This window comes from Pongo abelii, chromosome 14, assembly GCF_028885655.2.
Source record: "Pongo abelii isolate AG06213 chromosome 14, NHGRI_mPonAbe1-v2.0_pri, whole genome shotgun sequence".
Classification (NCBI taxonomy): Eukaryota; Metazoa; Chordata; class Mammalia; order Primates; family Hominidae; genus Pongo; species Pongo abelii.
The window spans coordinates 56,337,233-56,351,041 of NC_071999.2; the positions used below are offsets into that span (position 1 = coordinate 56,337,233).

General features: G+C 36.0%; 1 protein-coding gene across 4 annotated transcripts in view; it reads right to left on the reverse strand.

The window, feature by feature from the left end:
* INTS6 (integrator complex subunit 6) overlaps positions 1 to 13,809 on the reverse strand; it is a 118,225-nt gene that overhangs the window by 26,864 nt on the left and 77,552 nt on the right. For 2 of the 4 annotated variants that reach the window (XR_010136786.1, XM_024257704.3), the window contains exons 14-18: positions 12,655 to 12,797; positions 12,213 to 12,444; positions 6,940 to 7,311; positions 5,808 to 5,901; positions 3,700 to 3,842 (exon numbers count right to left, since the gene is read on the reverse strand). Coding sequence is in view for 3 of the 4 variants with exons in the window: in XM_024257704.3 (XP_024113472.1) it covers positions 3,749 to 3,842; positions 5,808 to 5,901; positions 6,940 to 7,311; positions 12,213 to 12,444; positions 12,655 to 12,797 (935 nt within the window). In the remaining variant the exon portion in view is untranslated. Of the gene's footprint in view, positions 1 to 3,223; positions 3,843 to 5,807; positions 5,902 to 6,939; positions 7,312 to 12,212; positions 12,445 to 12,654; positions 12,798 to 13,809 lie in introns of those variants that run through there. The other 2 variants (XM_024257703.3, XM_054529056.2) reach the window with 1 other exon arrangement.

Genomic DNA, 13,809 nt, shown 5'->3' on the forward strand with positions numbered 1-13,809 from the left:
GTGCTTCAAAAGCTTCCCAGTTGCTGTCTTGTATCCTAAAAAAGGGGAATATTTCATAAGTACAAAGGAAACTTATCCTCCATGTTTTTTACCTTCTCATTCTCTCAGCTCATATATAGTTAATGTAGATTTTTTTTTAATGCTATAGGTTTCTACTTCTGAAGATACTTGGAAAAATCATGAAAGTAAAATAAATTATAAATCTTGCCCTTTTTTTCCCTTTGTCCCCTAGCTTTCTTATCATTTTAGAGAGTTTTTTCAGGTCACTAGAGTATACCAGAGTAGTCCTCTTGTGATCCTAGTATTCTAATGAATGCACCTGGATTTCTATACTGTTCTGTTGATCTTTCTCAAAAATCAAATGTTTGCCCTAGTACTTTTAAGTCCTACTACATAACCTTATGGTAATCCAAAGATGGTGTGGTACCGGCAAAGCCTCAGTACATCAGAAGGACACACAAATATCCTTAGGCTTCGACAACATTGAACAAAGTCTTTAGATTATTTCTCTTAATGTTCTTCCTCCCCCACTCACAATTACTTAGCCTAGGAAGGAAAAGAGATTCTCAGTTAAGAGTTGTTGGCAAGTCTAAACAGTGTATTAAAAAGAAATAGGATAGAACAAGACTAATAAAATCAAGCAAAGGTGGATCTACTTTAACTAAACATCAGGCATTACTTTTATTTATGGAGAAAAATGTCAAAAGTTAGAATGAAAATTATGCATAGTTTTACATAAATTGTTAAGGAAATACTGTCAACATCATTTTATCTGAGAATCATTTGCATCCTGCTGTACCTTGTGCTAGAAATCAAAGGAACATTTTTGTGACGAGAAAAATATAAACCATTCACTAGAAAATAATCTATTTGGGATTATTTGGGGAGAAAAAGCCCATCAACAGAATATGTCTTCCTAGTATTTCACCGTGATCATCCCAACCTCATAACGATTAGATGAAAATATCACTTATCACCCAGAACAGGCGGCAGAGAGCCTTCTCTTAGAAAGGACACGTCAAAAAAATGAAAGATGAGAAAAAGGACAGGTTCTACTCCCTAAAGAAACAGAGACAAGACTACATTTGAACAGAAAGGTCACTGCCAAAAGCCAATAGCCAATAAAGGTTGATAGGTAAGAGAGATTCTGATTTTGGAATTCAAGTGCATAAAAATGATGTAAAATCCTTAAACGAGGAAAAGACACACCACTATTTCAATGGTAGGAGTTTTCAGAACTGCCTCAGTAATCAGCATGAAAATATAAGGATAATCCAAAACCAGTTCCACAATCCACTGGAATTCTAATAGTCCTTGTGACTTTATTTACCTCTATCTGGGAGGCATTAGCCTACATCACACAACACAGTGGCTGCTCTTCTGGTGATGGTTATGGAAGAGCTTAGAAATGAGTCTCAGCCTTCATTATTTCCAACTGACAAATCTTACTAAGAGCAACTAATGAATCAATCAGCAAATGGGAAACATGGGAGACATTAAAAAAAAAGATTTGAAAACCTCAAGATTAAACTTTCCAAGAATATCATTTGTCGAGCCTTAAGTCATTCAGTGACATAAAGGGCCTAAAAGACATGATGTTCCCCCTAGATGTATTTCCCTTCCTTTTTGACAATAATTCGACAATAAGTATTCTCACTAATTTAACTAATATACCCATTTTTTTTTAAATGAAAAAAGCCTGAGGGAGATGAGATATTAACCTTTAGTTCTGATAGGTTTCAAACCCTCCTGACCAGGTTTTAGGATGAGGTGAGAACAGTGGCAGAGAGATAAAGGACAAAAAGAAGAGATGAACAAAACTGCTACTTCTCACCTCCCTCCAGGGTTCATTCAGAAAAATGTATTAAAGGTCATGAGCAATCTGTGAAATAGAAAATAAAACTTTCTGGTAAGGAAAGCTGCTCAATATTGGGATAGGCTGAACCTCTTTCCTAGATACTCTTGTTAAGTATGAATTTTTATCTGAATGACTTCTAATCCCTCCTACTAATTCCAGAATCTAAATACATATAATTTAGGAACAGACAATATATTCTGGATTTTGTGTAACTCTCAATGAATTTAGCAATGCGACTACAGGCAATTACCTTAACAATTCCATCTATTAAATGTTATCTTGCATTACTTTAAAGTATTTGTATAGAAGTAAACAAAGCTTAAAGAACTGCATATGAAAATACTATATAATATTAAATTCTTCTTTTTCTTGACAGGGTTTGTCTTCAGTATTGGGAGAGTTTCAAATCCCCTAGACTAAATGCATGTTCTCCACTTTCATCAATGCTTTTCTTCATAAAGTTATAATTTCATTTTGCTATACCCTTGAAATTTAAAAAAATGTTCTGATAAAGTGTAAAAAGCTAAGGGTATATGATTTTCAATATTATAAACCTAAAAATACTTCAATTTTTAAATTTTATAAGTTTATTTTGCCTACTCTTAATCCAAATCTATTTGACCTTCTTTTCTACTGGTTACCCCCCAAACCACTAAAAGGCACAGCAGTGATCTATGAATGGTGAGTGAGTCAGGCCATAAGATCGCTTCCTCAGTAAGGATATTCTAGGCCATGTTGAATTGAGGGTGGAGAATGAATAGCGTGGTTTTCCTTATCCTGTGAAACTCAAGGGGGATGCAAAATGAGCAAAGTCATCTTAAAGGTGTTTCCTTTCCATTTAGCTTATAAATAAAACAGAGTTTAAGTGTGAGAACAGCAGAGCAGAACAAAGAGGGCTCCAATTTGTTGTGGGCTTTTGCAAGCATGGCATGAAGCTGCTAAAGGCTAGATATTTCAGAGTATGTAGTGTACTCCAAACCTACCACTCCCTAACAGCTTCAGCTTCGTGCCATCCACAATCCTAGTGATAAAGGAAAAGGTGTTGAAGTAAGGAAACCAATAATATCCAAAGTTGTCTGCTTTTTAAATAGCTTTTAAAGTATCTGTCTATCTGCCCCATACAAAGTCATTCCCATAATCTAGGCAGAAATGGGAGTATGTTGGCATGGCCAACAAAAACTACAAACATATAGTAAAAAGGCAATGCAGATTATGTAACATGTAATTACAGTTAGGCTTAACAAACATGAACTTCAAGTGGTGTATTTTTCCAATGCTAAAAAGCAAGGCCTTTAAAATTCCATTATCTTAGGATGTTTTTAAATGATTACTTTATATGTGATTATTTCCTAAACCACACAAGAGTAAAATAGAGCATTTATTGATGGAATAACAAAAGTGCTTTTCTTAAATATTCTTCAAAATACATTTGTACAACTTACAATAATATATCCAAAATAACTGTATATACAAAACATTACCTAGTTTTAATGTATGTGCTTTTTTCCCCAAAAATTACAAAGTAACTTCTTTTTTTTTTGGCAAAGTTCAACCTTAACAGAGGTGACAATTTTAAAGGTTGGTTTAAGAAAATAGAACCTGAGGGAAATTGACACGCAAGAGTCAATGACAAGCAAGAGATTTGGAGGAATATTTTTAGTTTGTTAAATTAAAAATGTTTTTTAGAGTGATACTTTTCACATTACAAAAATAAACCAAAATGAAGAAAAGGTCACTGTAAAATGATGGAAAAAGGATCTGTAGATTTGTTTTTAGTATTTCAAATAGCCAACAATGCATGTCAGAAAATGAATGCAAGATCACAACAGTCTTGTATTTACTTTGTATTTGAAGAAGACAGTGAAATAAGTGGCCACATTCTATTTTCTTTTAATTGCTATTAATATGGTTGATCTGATTGGCTCTTCGATGAATTTCATCCAAGAAGTTCTCCAGTTGTTCTATTAGCATTCGTTTTTTAAACCTGTATGAAAAAATAAATAGTACTCTCAATTACTTTTTAATGAATAGTATATATCAGTATAATTTTTTTAAAAAAGGAGAGAAAATTGCTTTGGGAAGATTTTTCAAAGTGAAATGAAAATAGAAAAATCAATACTATGACAATATAAAATATGTTGAAAGATTAGCAAATTATTATCCCAGTACAGTATTATAGTTTGTCCCTAAAACACTCTAGGGCTAAACAATGGGAAAGAGGTTGTTCCTTCCACAACTGAAAAGAAAAAGGAAAAAACAAACAAAAAAAACAAAAAACTAATATATTCAAAATATATTCAAGGGCTGCAAACACTCTAGTGAAATTTGGGCTCCCCAAGCAAATACTTCAATAGCTTTTTCTCATGCTCTTTGTAAGCTGAATGTTGAAAGTAATGTGAACAAAGTATGAATATAATCTCCCACAAAATTGAAGAAGAAATGAAAATTGGGCAGCAGCATTTAAAAACCATGGTATTCTATTACAATTTGAGAGCTAGCAAATCAAGGATAGACATCTATAATACAGAGTATAACAAGCAGTTAAAGTTCAAGTAACAACTTTTAAAGATTTTCAGTAACAAATATGGACAGACTAAAATTGCATCTGTCTACATAACTGCTGATGGTTTTAAGAATATCCCAAGACACTGGACATTTTATTCCTACTTCCTTGCTACTTAGAAGCTAATATAAATAGCCACCATAATACTACACAACTCTCTAAAAGGTGGCAGAAGTGAAGTACAGATACTGGGGATATAAATCCCTAATGAGGTTTTAGCTGACAGAATGTTACCATAAAGAGCATAATAGGTTAAATACTCAAAATTACATGAAAAGTTATAGCCTTATCTTGATCCTGCAAACTGGCCTCTGCTCTAGCCACTGCAAAAGTACAAAAAGAAAAGAAAACCAGAAACAAAAAACCAACTTTATCTAAAATCTTCATGTGTAGCATAGAAGAGACAGGGAGACAAAGTGTAAGTGTGTTTACATTTAGAAGGTGGGATGTGATAAGCCCCAAGTTTTCTTATAATACTAAAATCCCCAAAATCTTGAAGGGAAAATAAAAAATGTTTTTAAACTCATACAACTATGTTTTCCAGTTAATTGCACTTCTTAATTACCATTTATAATCTTTATCCACCTTCTTTATACAGTGATCCCTCGGTATCCATGGGGGATTGATTCTAGGCCTCCCTATGAACACCAAAATCCATGAATGCTCAAGTCCCTTGTATAAAATGGCCCAATATTTGCATGTAACCTATGTACATTCTCCCATATGCTCTAAATAATCTCTACATTATTTATAATACTAATAGAGTGTAAATACGATATGAATTAGACTGAATTATTTAGAAAATGACAAGAAAAAAAAAGCCTGTACATATTCAATGCAGATACAACCATCCATTTCCCCGCCTCCAAATACTTTCAATCTGTGGTTGCTTGAATCCAATGAATGTGGAACCCAGGGATACAGAGGGCCAATGTACTAATGATTCTGGGCTACTGAAACAATCAGAATAAGGTCCATTTGTCCAATTCTTGTCTCCTTAATTACGTTTTCCCATGTAAAAATAAATGACACTCAAGTACGTTATTTTTAGTCACCAATATTAATGTATAAAGGAGAAAAATTAAAGGTTATAAAATATTAATGTAAAGATATCAAAAAGCTACAGAGAAGAATAACAAGAATTCTCCAAGTATCCAGTAATTTGTAGGGAGAAAAGGTCCATAATTCCTGAAGAATGTATGTGTGGCTGTTTTCTTAGTGAATTTCTTTCAATAAACTAAAAAAGAATAAGAATTTATTTATATGTTGGTATGCCATATACATTTATAAACAATACAAGTGCAAAACGGATACTATTAAAATACTGCCTACATAAACTGTGGACTCATTTCATCACCATTTCATTATATGCAATAGTTTATTTACCTTGATGCTTCTTTAATGACATTTTGTAAAAATATTAGTCTTGTTTGTAAACTGCCTTGCACATGCTTCAGTAAAGTGAAGATTCTTTCATATTCTTAAAGCAAAAGAAACAAAAAGAAAAATTAAGTGCCTTTCATTTGTATTCTTATTCAATATTCTTCTTTTGCAGTTTATTATATTAAGATATATTGAGATAAAAACATTCTACATAAAAATTTCACCACTCATTAGAGATTTTATATTTTAACATATATGTAAAAGTAAGTACACAGCAACAAAGATAAAACAACTATTCAAACCCTGCTTTGTAAGTAAAAGTTCCTATTAAGGTATCAAACATAAAGCTTAAAAGGATGAGTAAATAGCTTTATGGTAGTATCACTAAAAAATAAGAACAAGTGGCCTTTACAAAACTCCATCCTTACAGTTTAAAATTCTAACAGCTAACATGGGGGTAACTGGGAAGTGGGGGTAAAAACCAAACAGGTTAAGAGTATTATTTCAGTTTAAAGTTTTCATATGAAACTCTGCAAGGGCTATAAACGTCTAAACTCCAAGGACTGATTTGTACCCATTTCTGGACCACCCAGGTCATTGTACTACCCCAGGGCAAGTGATCTGTTAACATCCTCTAAATGAATGCCAATAATACTGAACTTTTTCCCATGAAGTTCTTTTGTGTTCATATACCAGACAGCTTTCATAACTTTAGTTTCTCGGCCTAAACATATCCTATAATATCATAGTTTAACTACTAAACATAGTGGTAGGCACTACGACCAGAACTTTACAGACATGAAGTCATTTAATTTTCACTGTATCTCTTGTGAGCTAGCTGCTATATTAAAATTCCATCGTTGGTCAGAAGAATATTCCAGACTATGGGTTCCTGTCAGTTTATCTGTACAGTGTTGCTCTGCTCTCAGTCCCTGCTGCCTACCACCATACCTAGTACCTTGGAAATAGAAGATATTCAGTGTTGGTCAGATGAATAAAGGATCTTAACTGAGATGTTGTTCAAGACAGATCTAGAATCATATCTATTATTTTACTACAGTTACTTGACTTTTTTTTTTTTTTGCTTTTTGAGCACATACAGAAATCAGATCTGAGGTTCATCTCTTATACATACTTCTTCCTGGCTTTCGGATCTCTTTCATTATTTGTGCTTTTAGTTCAGTATTGACCTCTTCATGGCTTCTGCAATGCATCAATTTCTTTCCTTTGTTGAGTGAAGATGCTGGTATGTTCTCTTCAGCACATTGTTCTTTATCTCTTGGCTCCTCATGATTTTCTAAAAATCCACCAACAGTGAGGTCATTGGTTCCTAAATGGTCATGACCAAGAGCCTCCGTATGATTGGTTGGCCGTTCCAGTAAACTGGCTGGAGAAGATGTTGAAAATTCAGTATCCATAGCATTTGGTGTAATGTCTGATGAAAGTTGGTCTGCAACATGATTTTCAATCACATCATGTATCATCGAATCATTAGTGGTTTCTGAAACTAAAAACAAAGATACGGGGAAAAAATTATGGGATCCAGTCTCAAAGCATACAGTAAATAAAGCTACAAAAGAACATTACTACAGCAAGTCACAACTGTTTTCCTTGACTAATGCAAGTTAACAAATAATGTGATATAGTTCTTAAGCATTGCCAAAGATACGGTAGATTTCAATGTGACACATACACAGTATTTACAAAATATTTACAATTTTTACCCTTAGAGAAAAAAATAAAGCCAATTTCAAGTAGTTTTTAGTTTTCTGGTTTATTCTATAGCAATTTTATTGAAACAAGTAGGTTCTTGATACTTCAATGAAATATCTATGATCAAAATTATCACGGTCATCTATCTCTACCTTAGAGAGCCCTAACTCACACATAAGCCTTATACATCTGGTATCATTTAGGGGCAAAAGTAAACAATGGGTAGTTTTTACTTTCCACTTATACTTCTGCCTTTAACTGTTCCAAATTCTGCAGGGAACATACCACCAAACAGGTAATGTTTTACAGTATACCCTTCTAACTAGAGAATCTAGTCATCATTTATCTACCAGTGCAGAGCAACCTGGTGCCCACTTCAGCTCATTAGACTACTAAAACTAAAAACTCACAAGCCTTCCTCTTAACACCAGATTATTAGACTTGCCCCACAGAAAGCAGCTGAATTTTAAGTTCTCTGATTGCTCACCAACCTCCAGGATACCAGCTGAATTCATCTCTACTGTCCTCATTTCCTGTCCAAACTATAAACTCAGTTTACTCATATTCCCCTATACACTCATTTCCACAAATCCCCCAAATTCCTGACTCTCTCCTAAATTCGATTCCATGATTTGCAAACTCCTCTTTACTGAATATTCTCTACAACAACTTATGCTTTAACTGAAACCCAGCTCTCCTGTATGGAGACTGCTCTCCTTTCCAGACCAAAAGTAGAAATTGCTTTCTCTTGCACAATCTCCATAGGCATAAAAGGACATGGAGTCACTGATTCCTTCACTTCCTAGTGCTATTGCAAAATTACTCCCTTGCACTCTTGTGAGACTCAACCATGCCACTCATGCTGTCTCTCCTTATCACTATCTTAGGCCAATCTCCAGGGTAGAAGCCTGTAAGACACTGTTGTTTCTGGCACCCAGTTCATAGCCTTCCTTCTGTTGTGCTGAGCCCCTATCAACTCCAGTGGGGATGGCACCAAATTCAAGAAGCCAAAGAAGAGACCCAGAGCCAGCAAACAAGACAAGGCGTTTTGTTGGGGGCTTACATAAAGGGGAGCGAGCCCAGTGGTGGCAAGCTAGGCAGGAGAACCACCTTACATACAGTCCAATGGTGGTGGGCTGGACAGGATAACTGCACGGCCCAGTGGCAGCAGGCTGGGCAGAAAAATGGCAACTGCCTGCAAAAAGTATGCAGTTTATATCGTATTTCCACTTAGCACTCTTCCCCCTAACAACTTCCACTTGGCAACCTTCATTTAACCCAAAACAAAGGGCCTCAATCCCCTGTCTGGCCTGCATTCACTTCACAATGGGCTAGGGGCACAGATGTTCCTTATAGATAGGGAATGGATCTTTGGGTTAGCCACCCTATTCCCTAGCTCAGAACTCCCAACCGCATGCAGGTGTTGTCTGCAAGCAGGGTCATTCTCAGGGTATGCTTCAGTTATTGCTATCAAGCGCATCTGTCATGCACATTCCACCCCCAAAGCCCTTCTGACTTCATTCTTGGTTCTTACTACTACTCGAAGTCTGGTGTGTGGACAAGTAGCAGTAGCACCAACAGAGAGCTTGCTAGAAATGCTCATCTGCCTCAGACTGAATAAATGAGAACCTGTAGTTTAACTAGATCTCCCAGGTGATTCACATACATATTCAAGTCTGAGAAGTGCTGTGGTGACTTCAGTGTTTAAGCAGATCACCTGTTAAGAACCTGGCCTCCCCATTCCCCAGCTTCTCTCTAAAGAACTTACACTTACACCTTCGCCTTTCACATCCAGACAAATTCAGAGATGGAGGAGTATCATCTTCACAGTACTCCCGCTACTGCTCCTTAACTCAGCCAGACTTTGACTCTAGCAATTCCTCTACTTTCTTCCTCCTATTAACCATATCCCTTCTAAGTAGCCAATTCTGTATTAGGCTTATATCCCTGTAAGTAAAAGTGATATATCACTTTTACTAATGTCTTAATTTCTCTTGTTCTACTGTCTTCCCATAACATCTGCCAAGCAAAATCCCATCTCTTGACTTGCTCTATCTGCTTGCCCCAGACTTGCCTTTGGAATCATGAGTGCTGCTGGAGAAATAGGGCCCAGCTCTACAGAGTGGTCACAATCACCATCTCTACTTGGATCCTAGGCACTTTCTAGCAACCTTATCACAATCTTTTCTCTCTCTCTCCCACAGAGATTGTTAAACTCCCTCACTCTCTTCAAACCTCTGACTTTCCCAATATCCCCTTCCGTCTCAGCAGTATACTTCACCTTCTACCTCACAGAGCTCGAAAGAAAAGCAAAGCCATGATTAAGGGACTTCCTTTACCTCCCTCTAACTAAATTGCACACACCCTCGCCCCACTTCCCCCCACATTCTGCATCAATGGAGGGAGCATTCTTTCATCTGTGCTCTAGACCATTCCCTCTTGCGTTCTCAGTAATTTGGTGCTGAGTATGCCTTTTCTCATTTTCATTTTCAACCTCTCCCTCTTTACTGGTTCCATCACCAGCACTGAAACATGCTCAAGCATCTTTGACATTAAAAACAAAGAAAAATCACCATTTTCAAAACCCTGTGAACTCTTTCAGGTACCATGCTCTTTTCCTATCTTCCTTTTACAAATAAACTTAACTGGTTGTTTATACTCATAGTCATTGTTTCCATTTTCTCACCCCTCACTCCTCCCATAACCCCTTATTAGGCTCTGCCTCTTTACTCCACAGAAATTGCTCTTGCTAAGATCGCAAAAGACCACAGAATCTTTCCATTTCTCTTGATCGAACTGTTTTTTTTTTTTTAAAGTATTTGGGACAACTACCCACTCAATTATCTTGCCCTTTAGCTTCCATGACATTAAATTCTCCCCTATTTTCTCCTATGTCTAAAATTCTTCCTTCTCAATCTCCTTTTCTGCTTTCTCCTCTTAACTTTGGCACTTTTAAGGTTCTGTTCTGAGTGTTTTTTCTTCTGTTTGCCTTGGTGAGATTTTATTCAGTGCAATAGGCAGTAACCTGCCTCTCATACTACCCCTCTAGCCCAATCCTCTTCTCCTGAGTCCCAAACTCAATATTCATCTTCTAACTTAGGATCTCCACTTGATGACCTAATATGCACTTCTAAACTAAACTCATTTATCATTTCTTCTTCCACCCACCCAGTGTCTCTCAAGACAGACGTCTGACTCCTCCCCTGCTCTGGTCCCAACATCCAACCAGTAACCAAGTCCTTTAGTGGTATGTCCAGGTATTTCTCAAATACATATTCTTCTTGAAACCCCACTGTCAGGTTCCCCGGGTTTCCCAACTGATTCCTGTGCATGCACAATTATTTAATAACATCAAATATACAGTCAGTGTCCATACTCTCCAACATGTTTTCTGTTTGTGGAAAAGTTTGATTTTGTTTGATTCTGAGTACAGTTAAGGCCTATACATTGCAACTGGCTTATATATCTCTTAAACTACATTTGAATCTGTAAAATCCTTCCGTACCCCTTTTATTTTTCTGGAAAAATTTTTTTCTGGAAAAAATATTTTTTTCCCAGGAAAAAAACCCAACAGATTCTTTGTCCTGTAGAGTTTTCTACAATCTGGATTTTACTAATTGTATCCCACATGTTTCTCTGTCCCCTGTATTTCCTATAAATTGGTTTGATTACATTGATGTTCAATTTTGGTGTTTGGTTTTTTTTTTTTTTTTTGGTAAGACAACTTCAAAGGCAGTATTGGATACTTCCATCAGGAGTCATATAATATTTTGTTTCTCTTCAGTTAACATGCTGCAAGTATGACCACTATATATAATTGATAAGTCCATTAATTCATTAGGGTTTCCCTACATTCATTCTTGCTCCTCTCTGATAATAGCCCACACACATTACAGTCAACCTGGTCTTCATAAAATGCTAATCAGATTAGGTCACCATCATTTTAAAGCCTTTCAGTGGATTCTCACTGTCCTTAGAATAAAGTTGAAAATAGCTTCCAAGACCTTCCATAATCTGGCTTCTATCTTTCAGTTCTCACCTTACCTCATTCCCAACACCCTTGCTATACTGGAATTCTTTAAGTTCCCTTAATGTCTTTCTCTTTATGCCTCTGCACATACTATTGCTCTAGCATAAGCAAATGGCACAGCTTTTGGCTTAAGCATTAACTTCTTCAGTTAAGTGCCTTGACTTCATTGACTTAAATCCTCTTGCCAAATGCTTCCAGAATATACTTGACATCTTTTTCGTAACATTCAACATATCTGTTCAATGACTGACCCTCCTTGCTGATCATAAATGAGGGCAGAGATCACTCCTGTCTTCAGTGGTATACCTCAAAGCACAGCATTATCCAAAATAGCATACATATTTAATAATTAGCTGACTTCAACTGAAATTGAAAACCATCTTTCTGTGGATAGTGATAATGCTCCTTTCAAAAGTATTATTTTGAAAGATTTGCAAATGTATGTTAGAACATGATAGCTAATAAAGCATCATAAATATAAGAAATGTTCAAATGTTCATTAAAAAACATATAAAAATGATTACATGCTCATTTAAACAAATATCTTCTCTATACATTCATTCACTCATTGTACTACTAATCAATTTCCTTCTATAACAAAAATCTCTTCCTTGAAAAGGAACCAAAAGGCAGCAAATAATGTTTAAGAAAAAAACAATTCTTACTTTTATGAAGAGGAAGAGGTTTAATAAGATCTGGCTGTGCTTGAGTTGTAGGTGCAGGTGGTCCTTTTCCCCCAATATGATTGTTTACAACAGGATTCTGCTGTCTGCCTCTTAGTAGTGGAGACATACACCGACGTCTTTTAGGGATCCCTTGCATATTTGGTTCTCCGGGTCGTTTATGTTTATTTTGAGGTCCAGCCACAAATTCATCTGCTTCATCTATCATCATACCCTTTAGCAAAAAAGAATACAATTTTCTTGAATTTACAATGTTTAAATGGCACAACCAGTGTCAATTCCAATGAAGGTAACTATATTCTGTTGACATTTATTAGATACTCTACCAGGAAAATAGCTTCAGCTTACTTTAGTTAAATTAAGAACTATAAAACTGACAGTGCCTACCATAAACAAATTACATAATAGAACATTTCAAAATTACCTTCTTATCCAGCTTAAAGGGGTTGCCAAATGTATGCAACCTTCGCGGCTGATCAGGATCAAGTTCTCTTAGTGGAGAAGGTACTTGCTTGAGGTATTCCTGGTAGTTCCCCATTTGTGCTATAGGAACACTGTGCACTTGATCTTTCAAAAAGAATACAACAGCAAAAAAAGTTAACCTCCAATTAGTTCTCAAATAATGTTTCCTTATGTATGAATGCTACCTAGTGTTATTCTAGACAGTCTTCTTTACCAACATATTCTAAATTCGTTTGGTGCAATTATAACCACTGCGACAAAATATTTTAAAATAAAATGTAAAATACTGATCTCATCATCTAAACAAACAAAAATTGCCATTAATTTCACACATACATACATTGCCATTAATTCCACACATACAGAAAGTATGTGTGGCCAGGCGCAGTGGCTCATGCCTGTAATCCCAGCACTTTGGGAGGCTGAGGCAGGCATCCGGATCACTTGAGGTAAGGAATGAGACCAGCCTGGCCAACATGGCAAAACCCCATCTCTACTAAAAATACAAAAATTAGCAGGGCATGGTGGCACGTGCCTGTAATCCCAGCTACTAGGGAGGCTAAGGAGGAGAATCGCTTGAACCCAGGATGCGGAGGTTGCAGTGAGCCGAGATCACACCACTGCACTCCAGCCTGGGCGACAGAGCAAGGCTCTGACTCAAAAAAAAAAAAAAGTGTGTGTGATCTTACCGTGAAAGATGTATCTCTTCTCTTCTGCGCTATTCCAAATAAACAGAATTTAATTATGGTAGAATTTGTAGAAAATGGAAGTACAGTATGGTAAAAAAAAAAAAAAAAAGAAGTCACATAGCTAACTCTTTTATATAAAATTATTGTTAGAACGCTTAAATCAGAGGTGGCAAAGGTTTAAAGTCTCATCTGACTTGATTTATAGTAGGTGCCATGGATAAAGGTGAAGGAATTATCAGAACATGTCATGAAACTGGCCATCCAGAGTTAAACCATCAGATACTGGTACATCTCAAGAAAATGATTGAGATAAGAAAAATCACTTATTTTAAGTATACAGTTGGATAAGTGGTTGTGTATGTGCGTGTGTGTGTGTGTGCATGCACGTGTGCATGAATGCATGAGAAAAGCTATAAAAGGAAACTAAA